General features: G+C 39.4%; 1 protein-coding gene across 4 annotated transcripts in view; it reads left to right on the top strand.

Annotated features, from left to right (window-relative positions):
• Positions 1 to 18,622, top strand: part of MYBPC1 (myosin binding protein C1) — a 73,231-nt gene that overhangs the window by 41,890 nt on the left and 12,719 nt on the right. For all 4 annotated transcript variants that reach the window (XM_058804492.1, XM_058804489.1, XM_058804491.1 and 1 more), the window contains 13 exons: positions 1,651 to 1,783; positions 3,339 to 3,463; positions 4,112 to 4,217; positions 4,519 to 4,685; positions 5,296 to 5,458; positions 6,229 to 6,335; positions 7,193 to 7,326; positions 8,385 to 8,541; positions 9,392 to 9,496; positions 10,127 to 10,315; positions 11,692 to 11,826; positions 16,292 to 16,459; positions 16,940 to 17,028. In XM_058804492.1, coding sequence (XP_058660475.1) covers positions 1,651 to 1,783; positions 3,339 to 3,463; positions 4,112 to 4,217; positions 4,519 to 4,685; positions 5,296 to 5,458; positions 6,229 to 6,335; positions 7,193 to 7,326; positions 8,385 to 8,541; positions 9,392 to 9,496; positions 10,127 to 10,315; positions 11,692 to 11,826; positions 16,292 to 16,459; positions 16,940 to 17,028 — 1,778 coding nt within the window. The remainder of the gene's footprint in view (positions 1 to 1,650; positions 1,784 to 3,338; positions 3,464 to 4,111; positions 4,218 to 4,518; positions 4,686 to 5,295; positions 5,459 to 6,228; positions 6,336 to 7,192; positions 7,327 to 8,384; positions 8,542 to 9,391; positions 9,497 to 10,126; positions 10,316 to 11,691; positions 11,827 to 16,291; positions 16,460 to 16,939; positions 17,029 to 18,622) is intronic.

Below are 18,622 nucleotides of genomic sequence, written 5' to 3'. Positions count from 1 at the left end.
GTGCTCATTCTCACACACAGCCATTCCTGTGCTCATTCTCACACACAGCCATTCCTGTACTCATTGCTCACACACAACCATTCCTGTGCTCACTGCTCACACACATTCCTGTGCTCACTGCTCACACACAGCCATCCCTGTGCTCACTGCTCACACACAGCCATTCCTGTGGTCATTGCTCACACACATTCCTGTGCTCACTGCTCACACACAGCCATCCCTGTGCTCACTGCTCACACACATTCCTGTGCTCATTCTCACACACAGCCATTCCTGTGCTCACTGCTCACAACCATTCTTGTGCTCATTGCTCACACACAACCCTTCACCTTAAAAACCCAAATATGCCTCACTTCCACACAATGGAGCTTTCACCCTACAACTCCTTCCTGCAAGGAGTTAATCAGAAGGAAGCTCTGATCCATGGTAGAAGCATAAAAACCTTATCGGTGCTTACCTAAAGCATCCCTCCCTCTCAGACAAACACTGGTTCCATCTGGAATAATGTGCCCCAGGTGTGTGGAAAGGTGTTACCTGATCAGGCAATACAGAAATTAAACCTTGTGTTACCATCAATATCTTCTGCTCTAAACAGAGGTCACTCCAAACACAGGCAGTGTCAGCTCTTCATAATCTCATTTTGCACTTAATCTCCATTGCTCAGAAATCCCAGCTGTACCATAGACCCTTCTCCCTGCACTGGGTGAGGACATTCAGGCATGTCTTTCCCTATCGACCCTACTGAATAGCATATAATTACATTGAGAAATATATATACATGTGTCCCCTGACGATATACATCGAGCCAGAAATGACACAAATTCACTCAAAGGCTGGTTTGCAGGAGAAGTGTGTTTAATACAAAAAGTCCTCTCTTTTATAGACAGATTTGGTACATTCTACTTGATTGGCTAGCTAACAAAAACATCTTTCTCACAGTCCTTGAGAGGAACATAAAAACAGAGTAGAAAAACACCACCTGCAGGTGGTTGTTAACAAATTATCATCGTTTCTACGATTCCCTAAAAAGTCTCACAAGTCCACTGTGAGAAAATGAAACCCATTTTCTCCTCTCTGATCAGGCTGCTGCATCCACATACATGTGTATATAAAATACATGGTATGCCACAGAACATGTTTGCACACACATATAAATACACTTACACTATTGTGGCATCTGCTTGTTCCTGGGCAGCCTTTCAGAACTGAATGCAGTATATACATTTCCTGTGTCGCTGGTTTCCTGGAGGTGTCCTTTTTATGTGGGTGAAGTCCTCCACAAATCCAGCTGTAATCCTGATACACCCTCTCTCTTCACACCATAACATATGTTATGGTACTACACATTCATTTTTATTTATGTATTTCATTTGATGCATCTAGCTGTTCCTATTTTGAATACAATCACACTGCAAAGTCTTGAAGAAATGCCATCTTGATGTTGGTCAGGATAACTAGATGTGCACAGCTTTGTGCTTATTCTAGTGTTTCTAGATGAATCCATGCAGACCAGTGTGAGAATATCTCGTGATGTATAACATTGTGTGCATGTATTCTGACAGCTTTGTTGAGATTTATGCAATGTCATTTCAGCATCCATGTTCTTGTTTTCTGATCTCATGTTAAAATAACTCTTGACTTCCACAACAGCTTTTGCCAAAGGCCTCGATCCTGCATACCAGGTGGACAAAGGAGGTAAAGTCAGATTCATGGTGGAGCTAGCAGATCCAACAGTGGAGCTCAAGTGGTATAAAAATGGCCAAGAGATACGACCAAGTGCAAAGTAAGTGATTTTAGCTTATGTGAGCAATAAAAAGGACACACATCTCCTCCCTTGACAAGTTTGTTGCCCAGTTCTATCTCTTTGTTCAGGCTGTACCAATTTTACTGCTGAATTTCATGAGATGTGAAGAGTATGCAAATGATGCTGTGTTGCTCAGGACCCAAAAAAGTACACTGTAGGCTAAATGTAATATAGATTTTCTCCTTTATCTCAAGGCAAAAGTCTTATAGATCCTCAAAATATGTGGTGCTGTTTTCTACACAGTAGTTTTCAAAAATGAGGAAGTGCTGCCAATAAATAAATCACTTGTCCTTGGTCACAATCTCTCTACAGTAATTTTTTGCTAAGAGCAGAGATTTTACATCACACACTTACCCATAAAACCCAGGAAAAGGGGTGTGAGCTTTGTTTCATCTTCCACTACTCTGTTAACACCCTGAAGTCACAGCCTGCACCATCAGTCATGAGCAACAGGTCTAGTGTACACAAGTTTCTTCACCTGAAAATTGGTTTATTTTCTGGCTTTTCCTAGAAGTGCAGGTGCAGACATTTGAGTACATGCAGAGCAGTGCCTGGAAGTTGATCCCAATATTTTTTGTGGGCACAACCAGCTCTTAGAACCCAGTGCAGAAAACCCCATTGCACAGTCAGACACACCTGGGGAAGATGTTCATAACAGTATAATGTTTATCCAATGTTTCTCAGCAGCACAAAGTCCTTGACAATTTTTCCTCTGTCCAGTAAAAAAAAAAATAGTAATTAACAAAAGGCCTTTTTAGAGAAATGAGGCAGATTTCCTTCATTCTGTTGAAATTGAGAAAGGATTTTGGTTAAAACTTGTGATTGACAAAAAAATGGATAATGGAGTACCTTTTCTTTAGCCCCTGTATCTGGCATGAGCAATTCAGAGGGGTTCTGCAGGCAGCTCTATGGATTCCTCCCCAGTAGGAGGGTCTGGGTTGGGGGCTCCAGTGCATTTCTACCAGAAGCAGCTGTCAGATGCTAACGAGCTTTGGTCATTACAAACCTGGAGCAGATCTAAACTGGTGACATAAAGGTGAAAGGCTCCCTATCCCATTACCAAAACCCCATATCCCATTACTGATATCTTGTGCCATCTGGCCTACCAATAATATTAACCTCTTAACTTTGGCTATTATTACCCTTCACAAAAATGTTGGAATGAGTGATGGTGTCCTCTTACTGGTTATTTTCAGCTTTACTCATCTAGAGTTTCAGACTCCATTTTATTTGCCATCATTTGACTCCAGCTTCTTTTTCTTTTTTAATTTCTTCTTTTCATATCACCCAGGCCTGGGATCTTGAAACAGGCCAAAAGCAGTTCATTGTCACTCTACACCACAGCTCTTTTTTTTTGATAGAAGTCTATGACAGCTCTGTTGAAACTTGGAAATTGCTTCCAAGGACAATTTTCCCAGTACTGTGTAAACCCCTGTATTTTTGCCTCTAAAAATCCCTACAGCACTTTCTACACAAAACAGAAGGTGTCCAGAAGTTTTGCTAACATGTCTTTGCTACATTCCTGTCCAAACAGATATATTTTTGAGCACAAAGGAAACCAGAGAATTTTATTCATCAATAACTGCACGATGACAGACGATGCTCGCTATTACGTAACAGCTGGTGATGAGAAATGCTCCACAGAACTGTTTGTGAGAGGTAACTCTGTCACCTTGGTGCTGTTTCACCTGCCCTAAATTTATGTGGCTTCTTTGGCTGCAACAGAAATTATCAGGGAGGATCTGGTTAGGTATATTTTTGAATTTGCATTAGCAGCTGTTAGGATCACTTGGTATTTCTGTGATCCCTGGCCATTTATTTTTTCTCATCCTGTAGTTAGCAGCTTAGTGAAAACCCTGAAATGGGGATACACTCAACTTGGTACTGTGCATTGGACTCTGATATTGTCCAAGTGCCCTCAGGTGAGGCTTTCTAGAAGCCAGTTTTCATTCCATTTGCACTGATTTGAGAAAATACTCTATCAGCATTTACAAATGGGAGGCTGTATCTTCAGTCTCTTTGCTCCTAAGGTGTTGATTATCAAAGCAAAACAGGTATTAATAGGAAGAAATTTATACTTTTATTTATGAGTTATTATTTGCTCAATTAAGTATATCTATACTTTTATTGAGCAAATTTCCTACTAGCATTCTAAAGAGCAATTTTCTGATTTAAGGCAGAAAAGGCTGTACTGATACTCATATTAGAAGTTGAAAATAATACTGCCTTCTATAGCGAGATTTAGAAAATCTCTTTCACTTGGTTTTCCCTCTCAGGTAGTAAATCTGTAATTTCTTCTTTCCAAAGATCCTCCAATTTTGGTGACCAAAGGCCTGGAGGACACCAGCACCTATGTGGGTGAACGAGTAGAGCTGAGCTGTGAAGTGTCTGAGGATGATGCAAACGTGAAATGGTGAGACATGCTTTGAACAGCTTCCATGAAAATAAAATCCAGAAGCCTTTAATTGTGGGCAAAAATGAGGGCAGCTTTTTCCTAAAACAGTAAACTCGAAAATTGTTAAGAAAATCTCAATAAAACCTTATTAAAAATGTAGGAACACCAAAAATACCCTTATACATTCATGGGTGAGTTTGTTTAACCTTCTCTAGTGCCTTACAGTCTTGTAAAGTCTCCTCTGGGAGTTTCAATCCGTGGAATCCTTACTTGGGCAGGACTTCCTTTGGAAAAATAAAAATTCTTTCCTTTCCATTAGGTTTAGAAACGGCGTAGAACTTTCCAATGATCCCAAATCTCGGTATCGGATTAAGGTTGAGGGTAAAAAACACACTTTGGTCATAGAGGAAGCTGCCAAAAATGACACTGCAACCTACTCAGTAATGACAACTGGAGGGCAATCAGAAGCCAAGCTTTCAGTTGACTGTGAGTATCAACCACCTTGCTCTCCAATTCATGTGCCACAGAAATTAACAATTTTCTTGCCTTTCCCTGGGAGTTAAAAAGGAGACTTAACTTCCACAGCAATTTTTTTTTCTGTGAATCTCCAGAATAATGAAGAAAACTTCCCTTTAGAAACTATTTCCAGCAGCAGGCCATGAACTAGTTCTGCTTGTTAACTTCCTGTCACACCATTAATATGGAAAACAAAGCAACCCATCCAAAGGTACAATAGGTCAACAAAGTGAATTTTCAAGGGAAGTATCTGCTTTTTCTTCAGTCTTCTCAGGTTTTTACAGGAAAGCCAAACCTAGGCACAAGCACAGGACTGTGTAATCCTCTCAGCTTGCTTTGTGCAGTACTCTTTAAAGTGCTTGTGTCTTTAAACAAAATTTATCTGGTCCATGCTCTGAAGTTATCTTGCATTGCGCATAAATGTACATTTTTACTTGTAATACTCATGCTGCTCTTGACTATTTTGTACAAATTGGCACCCTGACCAATTCATGGTTTCATTATTAAGTTGGAAATGACCCCCCCATGGTTACTGAGCTCCATCACCTTTCTTTAATGCATCTGCTTCCGTGTTCCTAAGTGAGACCTCTGAAGATATCACTTGCACTAGAAGACCAGACTGTGAGGCTGGGACAGGAAATCCACTTGAAGTGTGAGATATCTGAGAATGTGGAAGGGAAATGGTACAAAAATGGGCAGCTGATTGAAGCCAGTGACCGTGTGAAGCTTTATCACAAAGGAAGGTAAGCCTGTTGTGTATTGACGTGGCTTTTGGTGGAATGAGATTGTGGAGTTGTGCCAATATGTGGTTACCTCGCTAAAAATTATCTGCTTATCAAGCCTAACCTCTGTCCCTCAAGACTTATTTATTTCTGTCATTTTAAAAGCCATGTCTCCTTCCTTCCTTTAAGCTCATTTCATAATCTTTTGTTTATTTTGGCTGTGGAGGACAATAATCAAATCATGGATCCACCTAAGTTCAAGCTGTTTTCTTGCCATTACCATTGCTGTTGGTATGGGATATTAAGCAGAAAAATACAATTATTTTTAGACATTATTAAAATATACAATTCCTTTTCTCTTTCCTTTCTCTGCCTCTTTTTCTCATAGCTCCTGTTTGTATCAATTCACAAAGATGGTCCAACAAAAGTCAGAATATTCCCACAATGGGATCACCTGCGGATTTTTTCTTAAACAAGCAAATTGCAATTGAATGGCAGCAGCATAGAATCCCTGTGTAGAAGAGATTACACTCTTGTATTTTCCTTGTTCTGTGTTCAAACAAACAATATTAGAATCGGTTACTTTATTTGGTGATTGTCTCAGTAATATTTTGTACAAAGCACGCAGTGTTTAATCACCTAAACCACCATTAAGCAACAAGCAAAGGATTTTTAGTCAGTAATTTTACTCACTTTCACAGATCTCCTAAAATTTTCACAGGCTTTTTCTTATAGCCTCAAGCAGTCTTCAAACATAATTTACACAGACTTCTTTCTCAATTCTTTTACAGGATCCACAGATTTGTTATACCAGTTTCTGCTGTCGATGATGAGGGTGAATACATGTTTGTGCCAGACGCCTACAACATTAATATTCCATGCAAAGTACATATTGTGGGTAAGTACACCGCACAGGGACCTGTATAGAACATCTTCCTGGGACATTTGGAAACTAAAAGCAGGAGGCTTTCAGAAAAGCAGGAGGCTTGTAAGTGATCCCAGCCCTTCAAACAAAAATAAAACAGGGCATTGACTGTTCCCACAGCAACGCCTCACCTGCTTCTAGCTGCAACCAGCAACTTGGAAGTTGAAAGGAGAGCAATATAAATGACCAAAATTTCAGAAAACATGTTTTTTAATTGAACCTGAGACATGTAGGTTATCTGTATTACAAAAGGTATTGGTGGGATTTAGGGAGAGTGAAAAGGGAGGTGTTGTACTAGAGGGGAATGACCATTGCTATATTTCTAATATGTTAAAAAGTGTTGCAAGAGGATATTAATCAGTTGTTCTCCTTACACGCAGTGTATAACAAAAGTGATAATTTTGTTTTCAGAAAAGGATTGGGGTTTATAAATTTTTAAACTGTAAGGACAGTGAAGGTTGAAGCATGGTCAAATGTGCCATAAAAAAAAGCCCACAGCTGAAATTCTCAAGAGCCACTTAGAGGAAACCACTCTCAGAAGTTGCCTGAATATACATAATTCTGCCTCAAGGAAACAGTTGTGTGGTTTTTCATATGGTCTTTTTATTCCAAACTGTCTATGGTGCCATGATTTCTTTTTCATCAGGGAACTATTTCCTTAAATAGATTTTTCTTCACAATTTTTTCATTAAAAAAAAAACTCATTTGCTTAAAAATACCAAGAAAATAAAACACAGAGCGTGTTTCTGTGTGTTGTAGACCTGTCTCAGGTCACTGAGCTCTCAGAGCAGTAGCTGCATGTCTAACTTGGACAATCTCTCCTTTTTCAGATCCTCCTAAACTTCACCTGGATGGTCTTGGGGAAAATAACACTGTGACAGTCGTGGCAGGAAACAAACTACGACTCGAGATCCCCATCACTGGTGAACCACCTCCAAAAGTCTTTTGGAGTAGAGGGGACAAGGTACATTGTCACTGTAGATGTTTCTTTAGCTTAACCAGGTTAAAAAAAAAATCTTCATAATAATCTTTAGCCTTTTGAAGAAATTTATTTTAATGGTAGAAAATAAGGGGGAGATGCCCTGCTCAAAAAAGAAGGGTAAAACAGATAAATATTATTTTGCATTTTTTGAGTCTTTTTATAAAAAATACTAGAGGAGAAGGATATATTGGATTCAGAAGAAAAGTTGTGAAAATTTACCAAATGGCTATTTCTTCTATACATTTAATGCCCAGAATGGCTGCCAGGTTTTGGCAGGAAGCCATGATATGGTCTGGTTTTGGAAAATGAATGATAAATTCTAATGTAGTTCAACTCTCAAATGAAACAATAGACTGAGAAATTGGAGTCTTGCATCTGGTGTCTTAAAGCAAAACTTTTGCTTAGATCAGTCTCTGGCTGTGTAAATACCAAAATAATTGTTTTTCACATTTAAATATTCATTGTGCAATGCAGAAGCTGGAACATTTTACCACTAGTGCATCCATCAAACCTATCTGGTCCAATTTGTGACCACTATTTTTCAAATATTAATTGTAGTGTCACCACTGTGGTCCTGTCCAAACAGGGAATTACTCTAGGAGAGCTCCTCCTCCAAAATATGAGACAGCATTTGAAATCTGTGAGGAGAAACTACTGACCATTACAATCACTCTCACCTTTAAAGTGAATTACTTCCTTTTGATCTGACTTTTGGAAGAATCAGCTATTCTTTTTCCATCAAATTAATGATAATGTGGTGTTGGCAAAAGTGTGTTCTACCTAGAAGGAGAAGCCTAGTGCCTCATCCTTTGTGTTGCAATGAGTAGTAAACAGTTATCATGTCTTACTTATTTTAGTTATTTTTTCATTTTTTTCATCATTAGGTGACTAAAATGCTGAGGTTTGGTGTGGTTTTTCTTACAGTTGCTTTAATATTTTTGTTGAAGTGACCTGTGCTACTTTCAAATTTTGATTTTTGAGTATTTTGACTCTCAAATCCAGACAATATGACTTTTCCCTCTGCTCTCTGTGGTTCCTAGATGGTCACAGACAGTGGAAGAATCCGGGCAGAATCCTACCCAGACAGCAGCTGCCTGGTCATTGATGCAGCCGAGAGGGAGGATTCAGGTCCTTTCCGAATCACCTTAAAGAATGAGGCTGGAGAGGACACAGCTCTGATCAACATCAAAGTGGTTGGTAAGTCCTGTGAAACAGAGCCCATGAGCCATGCCACTGGGGTAGAGTGTCACAGACATCTTTTATGAAAAATCCTTTCCTCAGGATTTTTCCTCTTGAGAAGCTGGGAAGCCTCAGGAACAAAATGCAAACATTGATTATCTGCTGCTGTGGAATGCAACAGGTGCATCTGCGATTGGCCCATGCTGGATGTTTGTAATTAATGGCCAATCACAGTCAGCTGGCTCAGACAGAGAGCCTGAGCCACAAGCCTTTGTTATCATTCTTTGCTGTTGTACTCTTAGCTAGCCTTCTGATGAAATCCTTTCTTCTATTCTTTTAGTATAGTTTTAATGTAATATATATCATAAAATAATAAATCAAGCCTTCTGAAACATGGAGTCAGATCCTCATCTCTTCCCTCATCCTAAGAGCCCTGTGAACACCGTCACAGCAGAGTCTCAGGAAACTTCCATTTTCCTATTTTTCCCCATTTTCTGGTGTGGAATTGGGTGTTACTGAAGGGAGCAGGAGCTTGGAAGGGATTTAAGTAGGAGTTTATTGCTGCTTTGACAGGGGCCAGACTCCTCTGATTGCCTCAGGCTGTCCCGATCACTCCTGGCTCTCCCCTCTCCCTGGCTGTGGGCTCTGTCAAGTGTCTGACCTTGGCAGAAGACCTTGGCATCCATCCATTCCTAACCACCAGCCAGGATCCACTAAATTTCTTTTTCCCCGCCCTCTCTCCTCATTAGTAATTCCTTTTGCACCTCAAAAACAATTTAGATTTGTTTCTTATTTGACATTTCTAATTTCATCCTATGCAAAAAGATGAAAGATTTTTTTTTAATAATATTTATTTTGTTTTCAACAGATGTTCCTGATCCTCCTCAGGCACCAAATGTGACTGAGGTGGGTGAAGACTGGTGTATTATGACCTGGGAACCTCCAGCAAATGATGGTGGATCACCCATTTTAGGTACTCACTTTTTTTTTTTGTGGTGACTCTCTAATACAGACAAAAAGAAGCAAACACCAAACAGTGGATGCAGCAGGATCAGAGTTTAGCTCAGGCCCCGGAAAGTAGCACTGGGAATATCCAGTAACTAGAATGTTCTACCTATTCTGACTTTATCAAATTCCTGTTTTTCTAATGCTTTGAGATTTGTAATTTTCTATCTTGTTACATTATTACGTCTCCCACTTGAAAGACAACCTCTTATAAAACCAAACTTGGCATTGCTATTAGCCTGTTTGTGTTAGAAGGAAATTTCAGAATTTACTGAGTAAAATGGAATATCTTTTAATAAATACACCAAACCAAGAAGAAAGCCAGAGGGGCCCAGAGGTCAGTAGGACCAGGCCCTTTTCACTCTGAACTAAACACAAGCAGCCTTCTAAGTCCAAAAAAAGCTCATATATGGCTCTGAAAGCAAATAGGTGACTCTCAGATAGCTTGCAATGAGGAAAATTATCACTCTGAAGCTAGAAGGGAATATTGAGGTGTATCCAGGTAAAAAATTGTCCCTGGGCAGTCAAAAAATAGACCTTTTATTACTGACCTTTGTGCCACTTCACTTATTATGACAAAATCTTTTCTGGTCAAAAGGATATTTCATTGAGAGGAAAAAGAAACAAAGCTCCAGGTGGATGAGGCTGAATTTTGAACTGTGCAAGGAAACAACTTTTGAGCCAAAGAAAATGATTGAAGGTGTTGCTTACGAGGTCCGTGTGTTTGCTGTCAATGCCATTGGCATGTCCAAGCCAAGCATGCCCTCCAAGTCCTTTGTTCCTTTAGGTAAGTAAACAAATGCAGAGATAGGTATACATTCAGAAAATAACCATTCATTTGTTATTAAAATCACCTAATTATATAGTTTTTATTAGTGTGACAGCTAGAAGGCTTTGTCATTCCCACAGTGACAGGCTAACTCAGTGGCCTTTTCATATAAAGAAACAGATTTTGAAACTATGGTGACAACCACAAGTGCCATGGACATATTTTATGAAAAATCCTTTGGCTAGGATACTTTTCTCCTGAGAAGCTGAGAGGCCTCAGAAATAAAATGTAAACAATAATTATTTGCTGCTGTGGAATGCAACAGGTGGATCTGTGATTGGTCTCATGTGATTGTTTTTAATTAATGGCCAATCACAGTCCAGCTGTCTCAAACTCTTGTCAGCCACAAGATTTTATTTTCATCCCGTTCTTTTCTATTCCTTGCTAGCCTTCTGATTAAATCCTTTCTTCTATTCTTTTAGTATAGTTTTAATATAATATATATAATAAAATAATAAATCAGCCTTCTGAAACATGGAGTCAAGATTCTCATCTCTTCCCTTGTCCCGGGACCCCTGCAAACACCACCACACCACAAGTCCCTGTAAAAGAAAGGTGTCCTGTTCTGTAGATCAGCAAAGGTTCCCCCCTTGCTCAGCAGCACCCCCAGAATGCAGAGGAGGAGGAAGGAGGGGGCTGTTACAGCTCCAGCACGCTCCCTTCTTGCCAGAATGCAGCTGCTGAGGTGGAATACACCGCTCCCAGCTTGAATACACTACTCCCAACTTCTCTGCTCCACCAGCCACAGCTGCTTGTCCTTCTCTCTCCCCAGCAGGAGGAATTTATCTCTGGGTCAGGCTGTGAACATATAAGGGATGTGAGCATATATGGGATCATCCCTGGCATGTGTTCCCAATTAGGACTACAGTAGGAGTGTGGTCCTAATTGGGGAACACATGCCAGGGATGATGGATGTCGCCCTGATTTTTTAGGATTTTCTAAGCCTTCTGATGTTTACATTCTTGTAGCAAACTTTCTCACACACTTTCTGAAAATAACTCATTGTTTTGCATTCTTTTATGGAGGAGGAGAAAGTTGATGGAGTGTTGGTTTGACCAGTGTCACTGGAGAGGTGGCACTGTCACCCTCAAATCCACTGTCACTTTTGGAAAACTATAAATGTTGGAGTCAGAAAGTAAACTTCCCTTTTTTCTTCAGCTTGAGAGCAGCAGTGTGTGCACTTGTGTACTTTCATGTCCTATAGTGACAGATGAGAAATCATCCTGGTAGGCAGGATAGCCCGTCACCTGCGATGCTAAACCAGAGAAACACAAACCATAAACACAAACCTTCCACGGTAACACCGTGTTCTGCCTTCTCCCTGCTTGCTGCAGCTGTCACCAGCCCCCCAACCCTGCTGGCAGTGGACAGTGTGACCGACACCTCGGTGACAATGAAGTGGAGGCCCCCGGACCAGATCGGGGCGGCAGGGCTGGACGGCTACGTGGTGGAATACTGCTTTGAAGGAAGTAAGTGACAGCACCCGGGGTGCCCGACCCACAGGGAACGTGGGTGAGACTGTCTCCATTTTTTCTCTACAGGTATCAGGTGCTCTGGCTGTCAGGCAGAGACTAATCAGGCAGAAAACCTCAAGGAGCAGGGTTTTGGTCAGGCTTCCTTTGGTTTGTATTCCAGACGCCACCCCCTGACTGTGGTTCAACGTATCTTACTCTTGATTTGAAATCCAAATCAAAAGCCATAAAATCTGTTGTAATGTGCCAAGTACCCTGCTAATAACTCCCCTCTTTCAGGTGCTAAATGAGAGTTAGGGCAGTAAAGAGTTCATTGGTGGATGAAGGCATAGGAAATAATGGCTACAAGTGTGGCCCCAAAATATGTTCAGGTTGGCTGGGTTTTAGGAACAGGATGTCCCTAATACCCAGGTGTGGTAATCCCTATGTTGACATATTAATAACTTCAAGTGTCAGTTGCCAGCACTGAGAACAGCCTCTCCAATAGCTCCTGCAGAAGTCATCTAGGCATGCAAAGTCTAGATATTTAATTTCTCCAACGCTTCGGTGCAGTCTTGGGGATCTTTAGCTATGTCAGTCTAAGACAAAAATATATTAGAACTGAAGGAGGAAGATAGAGAGAGTGAATTAAGTTTTGTGAGTAAAATAGGAAGGAACAGGGAAATATAAATTATATTTTACAGCTAAGAATCTTTTGATGATCAAGCAGCAGAAACAGTATTTTCCAGCAGATTTTCTTCTGAATTGGCATCAAATTTAGCCTATTTTCAAAAAAGTCAAATCCACCAGCACCTGGGTAAGTATCAAATAGCCTCTGTGGACCAACACCACCAACTGCAGCAATGTTGTGGATGTGGATGAAGGGCACACAGTTACCTCCAGCTCCACTGCTGTTGCTCTTCACTGTGCTGTATATCAAGCGAGAGGTTGAACACCTTTTCTCACGAAGGCATTTATTTCAATGGAAGCTTTTAATGAACAGTCCATAGCCTGGAGACAAGAGGCAGAGGACAGAACGTGTCATTGATGCTGTCACATGTTTCAGATTCAGAAAATCCAGGAGAACAGTAGGTCATAAACGTGGCCAGGCGCCACGGCACACTGAGCTCTCTCAGGAGAGTGGGAGAGGCTGTGAAGATCCACCCCTGGCTTTTCTCAGGAGCACTCAGCATCTGGTAGTGTTGAGATGAATATCTTTAAGGAGCAGGACTGCAAGGAGCTCCGAGACCCGGAGGAGAGTGCCTGAAGGCAGACACAGCTGGAATGGTAGGAAGGGTTTTCCTTGTCCTTTGGGAGGGAGCTGTGGGAACAGCTCAGAGTGAGTCAGCGTGCAGTCTCCCATCAAGGCACAGTGTTCTGACTCTGTTTCCACTGCACAGCCCAGGTAGGGGAATGTTAAGGGGACTGTCAATGTGAGGACTTGAGTGTATGCTGTATATTATGCTCTGTGTAGCATTGGGTAGAATGGAAGAGAAAAGTTAAAAGTGCTTGACATTAGTGATATCCAAATCAAGTGATAAAGAGGATGAGAAATACAAACAGGTTAATTCAAAGTATGGCTTTGAAAAGGAATCTTCTAAATCTGTCTTTAAAGGGCTGTTAGACAGAAGAACATTGCATACCTGTTAAATGGAACAAATTCTTTACTTTTTTTTCCAGATAGGTTTTAAACACACGAAGATACAACAAAATGGCAGCCAAGTCTGTCATTTTACTGTTACCCACCTCAGTTAAAATACAATGGGTACAATGTATTTTACATAGTTTTGAGTGTTTATGTATATCTATATATACCTCCTATATATGCATATACATCTATATATACACAATTGACGTTATGTATATATGTTATGAAATGCTTAGGAAGAAGCAAGATAAGTAGAAAATGCCAATTTTAAAATGCCAATTTTAAAATACCAATTTTAAAAGTCGTGTTATTGGATTATTCATTTTTTTCTCTCTGTTCACTTGTTTTTCCCTTTCTTGCAATATCTTAGTGCCTCTTTTTTCTCAGCCCTGTTCTGCCTCAAACTAATTTTTTCTGTAATGTTTAATAACTCTTTTTAATTTCAAGATACTTTTTATGACTGTCTACATTCATTCTGCTTCTTTTTTTCTCCTAGTTATCTGTCTGTAAACTCATCTGTATTTACATTCTCCATTCTTTCATTGTTGTCACTGAAGTAGTTTTCAAGAAGGCTTTTAAGAGTCTTCCTCTAACATAGCAGTCATTAGGAGAAATCACAAGCTGACAATAGGAAGACAAAAGAAATATATAATGATAATTTAGAAGAATAATGTATCATAAACATTGATTTGGCTTTGCAAAACTGGTATTTCCCTTTAGTCAGAACCACATAACTTGATCAACATGGTGGATTCTTGGGAGTTCTTAACTATGTACACTCCATGCATGTTACTGAAGTACTGGAGTCTCATCATGAGTATCCTGACCCAGCATTGCATAGCTGTAAATAACATGAATATAGAATATATATGTGTATATATGGAGAGAGAGAGCTCCCCAGAAGTTTTTATAGCCAGTAAATAAGTACTTCAGAGACTTTCTGTTGGCTGAGACCTCTGCCAGTGTACTCATCCAGGACCATGCTAAAATACTAGAATAATATTATCATTATCCTGAAAATAGACAGCTCCAGGATTACAGGAAATCCAGGACAGTGATAACTTTGTTCAGGGAATAAAGCCTTAGGGTTTACATCATATCTGTCACCATCCATGGGTCTGGTCTTCTTTAATCTTCTATCTATGTTACCTTTAGCTAAATGTGTTCTCTTCCTCTGTTTCCTCCAAGTTTTTTTCCAAGACCTCTTCTTTTTCTGTCTCTCTTACTCAGAATTTATCTCTGATTTTCTTATCTCTTCTACAATGTGTTTTCTTCTCCTTCTACACTTTCTCTCATCATCATTTTGTTTCATTTCTCTCTTCCAAGTGTTCCTTTTGTCTCCTTCCTTTCATATTTCTAGGGCTTTTCTGGGGCCCAAAAAACTCATAGAACTTTATATCCTCCTCTTCTTTCATCCTTTATCTTTCCTGTGGGCATCTGTGTATTCTGTGATCTGGATGCCCTCTTTCCATCTCTTTTCTCCCTAAACATGGGTTCTCTAAATCTGTAAAGCCCAGCATCTATCTTTGCATACTTACTAACAGGAATTGCTAACCACTGACAAAATGCTCCATCTGTGTGAAAGTGGGTGTCTCTGATTAATTTTAAAGATGGATTCTCTCAAGGTATATCGACAGATCAGTCTGAGGAATTGGGGGAGCCACCTTTTAACCTGGAAGGTACAGTATTCCACAAAGGATATACGTCTTCTTTAATGAAAGAAAAACTCTCTTCATAAATTAAAGATAAATTCCTGGCGGTGAATTTTAGGGGCAACAGTCTGTGGAATTTTCTGCAGCATACGTGTAAGGGGAGGGGGAGATACTTGGGAAAAGAGTCCTTGATTGAAATCGTTTTCTGCTTGAAGCTTGAAGGAAAAGTTAATTCCTAAAAGCAAGACAGTTATGAAAATGTGCCACAGCACTACACTCTAATTCTGCAGGGATCTCAGTTGATAACAGTTCTTTGTCTTCTGTGCCCATTTCACAGTGCTAGATTTACATAGTGTGGGAGGTATTGATCCTGACTTGCCTGTTCATAAACCTGGCTCCTGTGCCCAGCAGTGTCAGGGCAGTCTGAGCTGGGAGGACAGGGTGGATAAGAAAGTATGGTTTGTAATGGAAGCTGTTTTATAGACTGAACTCTTATCATCACTCCATGAATTTCATGTGACCACCTGGGGATAGGATTAAAAATCCCAGAATGCTGTAATTATGTGAATAATTCTGGCACAGCCTTCCTTTTTTTAAGGGCATGAGGAGAGATGGCATTTCATTGCAATGTGTAAATACTCTGCGTTTCTTTTGTTTTTCAGTTATACTTTCAAGGGTACTCAGTACTGGTTGAAATTAATTGCAAAACCCATTTCTCTTCAAGGAAGCTGTTAAAGCAATGACGAGTGCTTTTGCAAATACATTCTTTTTCCCCCTTGTTTTACTCTAGCAGAATTTAAAAATCTAACAATTTTTCTCTCTGGTACACTTAAATTATAGACATATTCTAATAACATTTGTATAAATATATAAATATATAAATATATAAATATATAAATATATAAATATATAAATATATAAATATATAAATATATAAATATATAAATATATAAATATACAAATACGTAATCAGCAGAAAGTCTGTAGGGTTTGAAACGTTCTTCCTACATATTAAAATGAAACTACATTGTGTTACAGCATAATTAGAAAAACAAAATTGAATTATTCATTAGAATCTAACAAATCTATTACTGTTCTGTAATTTTCCTCATCCATGCTGTGGATATATTTATAATTCCCTGTTTTTTGGATTTTTCCTCCTCCCCTCACTTCCCTAAACCAGCTGATGAATGGATCGTGGCTAACCCAGAGCTGACAGACAAAACCAAGTTCACCATCAATGGCCTTCCAACTGGCTCGAAAATCCTTGTGAGAGTAAAAGCTGTGAATGCTGCTGGTGAGAGTGAGCCCAAGTACCACCCACAGCCTATTTTAGTCAAGGAAGTGATAGGTAAGATCCTGCTGCCTACCCTTGCCCACAAATACACCCTGTTTCCATACTAACACCTGGGGTTTTTTAAGGCTAATATTTACTTATTATTGTTAACTGATGATATGGCCTTACAAAGCCATTGTATGGTGGCTAGAAATCATGAAACCATTTTTGAATAATTCATAATTTTGTTTAATTTCTGAGCCTTTATTTCTCAGTTTTTCAGGGCATTTTTTTCTGCAGAACTTGATCCTGATGGTACCTTTTTTAAGTTCCTCTAAGCTTCCCTCTTGTCATACCATCATTGCATTTGGTGTTATAAAAGCTGATGGTGTCCTGAATGCAACACTGGGGGACCAAGAAATTTAAGACACCTCACTCATTAGTCACTTCTGGGAATTTTAGACCACACTGTCTAATTTTTACACTGATGCACACCAGTGCTGCCTTGGTTAGAAAAGAAGATTAGTGCTTAACACAAGCTTTTGTTTCATTCAGAACCTCCAAAGATTCGTCTACCAAGACACTTGAAACAAACCTATACTCGAAGAGTTGGAGAAACTGTGAATCTTGTTATTCCTTTCCAGGTAAGAACTAAAAATACTGACTGAAAAATTATTTTTACCTTTTCTTTTTTGCCTTTTTTTTTTTTTTTTTTTTTTTCTTTTTAACTGATTTCGCTGTAACTTTGGCTAGTCAGCTACCTTAAGCACAGGTGGATATACTCCGAAGTACATCCACAGAGGTGCTTGAAAGTTTTTGGTTCAACATCTCAAACAAATTAAGTTCAGCCAAGTGATGAACCGGGTAACTCACTCAGGCAGACTGATTGGTCATCTGTCATCCAAAGGACACTTACAAATCTTCACAGTAGACATTGCACATGAGACAATTGCACAAAACAAAGGGGCTGCACTGGAAGCAGTTAAATATGGGTATCAAGAGTGGAACAGTAGCATTTAATAACTTCCTTGCCAGGAGAGGAAAAGTGAGGGGAAGAGCAGGCAGACTGCAGCTGTTAAATCCTTGAGATCACAACTGTAATATGACTATTTCCAAAATATGTAACCAGTTTTCCCACAGCATCATGCTAACCTTCATTCCCATACCTTTTAAACAGCACCAGCCTCTCTCCTTGCAAGGTCCTTCTTCTGAATAAAAGAATTATGTCAGAATTCATTTCTATTCCATGTCTGCACATTTGAAGATACTGGATGGGCATAACTCAGCTTCACAGAGGCTGTTAAAAGCCTCATAAAAGCCTGATCAGCAACACACTGCAAGATATATTTTTCTTGAGAAATTAAAGGAATATTTTATGGTTATTCTCTAAAATAAAGTGTTCAAAATGGTGTGAGATTACCCTTTTCAGACAGCACCTGCAAACTGTTTGCCTGTGGAAGGCAAATTCCACAGCAGAGCACGTGAAATTCAGTCTACTTTAAGTACCTGTATTGGGCACTTAGACGCACTAAAAATGGCACACAAAAGAGATCAATCCAGCCTTCCTAGCAGCTATTACAACTTCCTTTGTAATGAAAGAAGAGAGTTTAGGATCCCTGGAGGTTGAATCTATTACTTTCCTCTTTCACTGGCAATGTAGAGAATGTAAGCATTTCCAGAGAGTGAAATACTTTGTTCTATACTTTCTGTGGGTTATTTCTCTCTCCTTTTCTTTCAGAAAACTGGAAATTATTTGTCAATTTAACCAGAGAGATAATTGTTCAATATAGTGAGAAATTGCAAATATTTTCAGTCTTCTGAGCAAAAAGAAAAAAAAGGAGAGAAAGTTACATTTTAGGTGAATTGGTATGATTGCATCTCTAAATGGCGTATAATTTTAAAAATAATTCTGTTTCTTTCAGTGTCATAGACATCTTTTATGAAAAATCCTTCCTTAGGATTTTTCCTCCTGAGAAGCTGAGAGGCCTCAGGAACAAAATGTAAACAATGGTTATCTGCTGCTGTGGAATGCAACGGGTGCATCTGTGATTGGTCTCATGAGGTTGTTTCTAATTAATGGCCAATCACAGTCAGCTGGCTCGGACAGAGAGTCCAAGCCACAAGCCTTTGTTATCATTCTTTCTTTTTCTATTCTTAGCTAGCCTTCTGAGGAAATCCTTTCTTCTATTCTTTTAGTATAGTTTTAATATAATATCTATCATAAAATAATAAATCAAG

This window comes from Ammospiza caudacuta, chromosome 5 (assembly GCF_027887145.1).
Source record: "Ammospiza caudacuta isolate bAmmCau1 chromosome 5, bAmmCau1.pri, whole genome shotgun sequence".
In the NCBI taxonomy this organism is placed as follows: Eukaryota; Metazoa; Chordata; class Aves; order Passeriformes; family Passerellidae; genus Ammospiza; species Ammospiza caudacuta.
The sequence above is the reverse complement of the archived record's forward strand: the minus strand, read 5'-3'. Positions and strand labels throughout refer to the sequence as shown.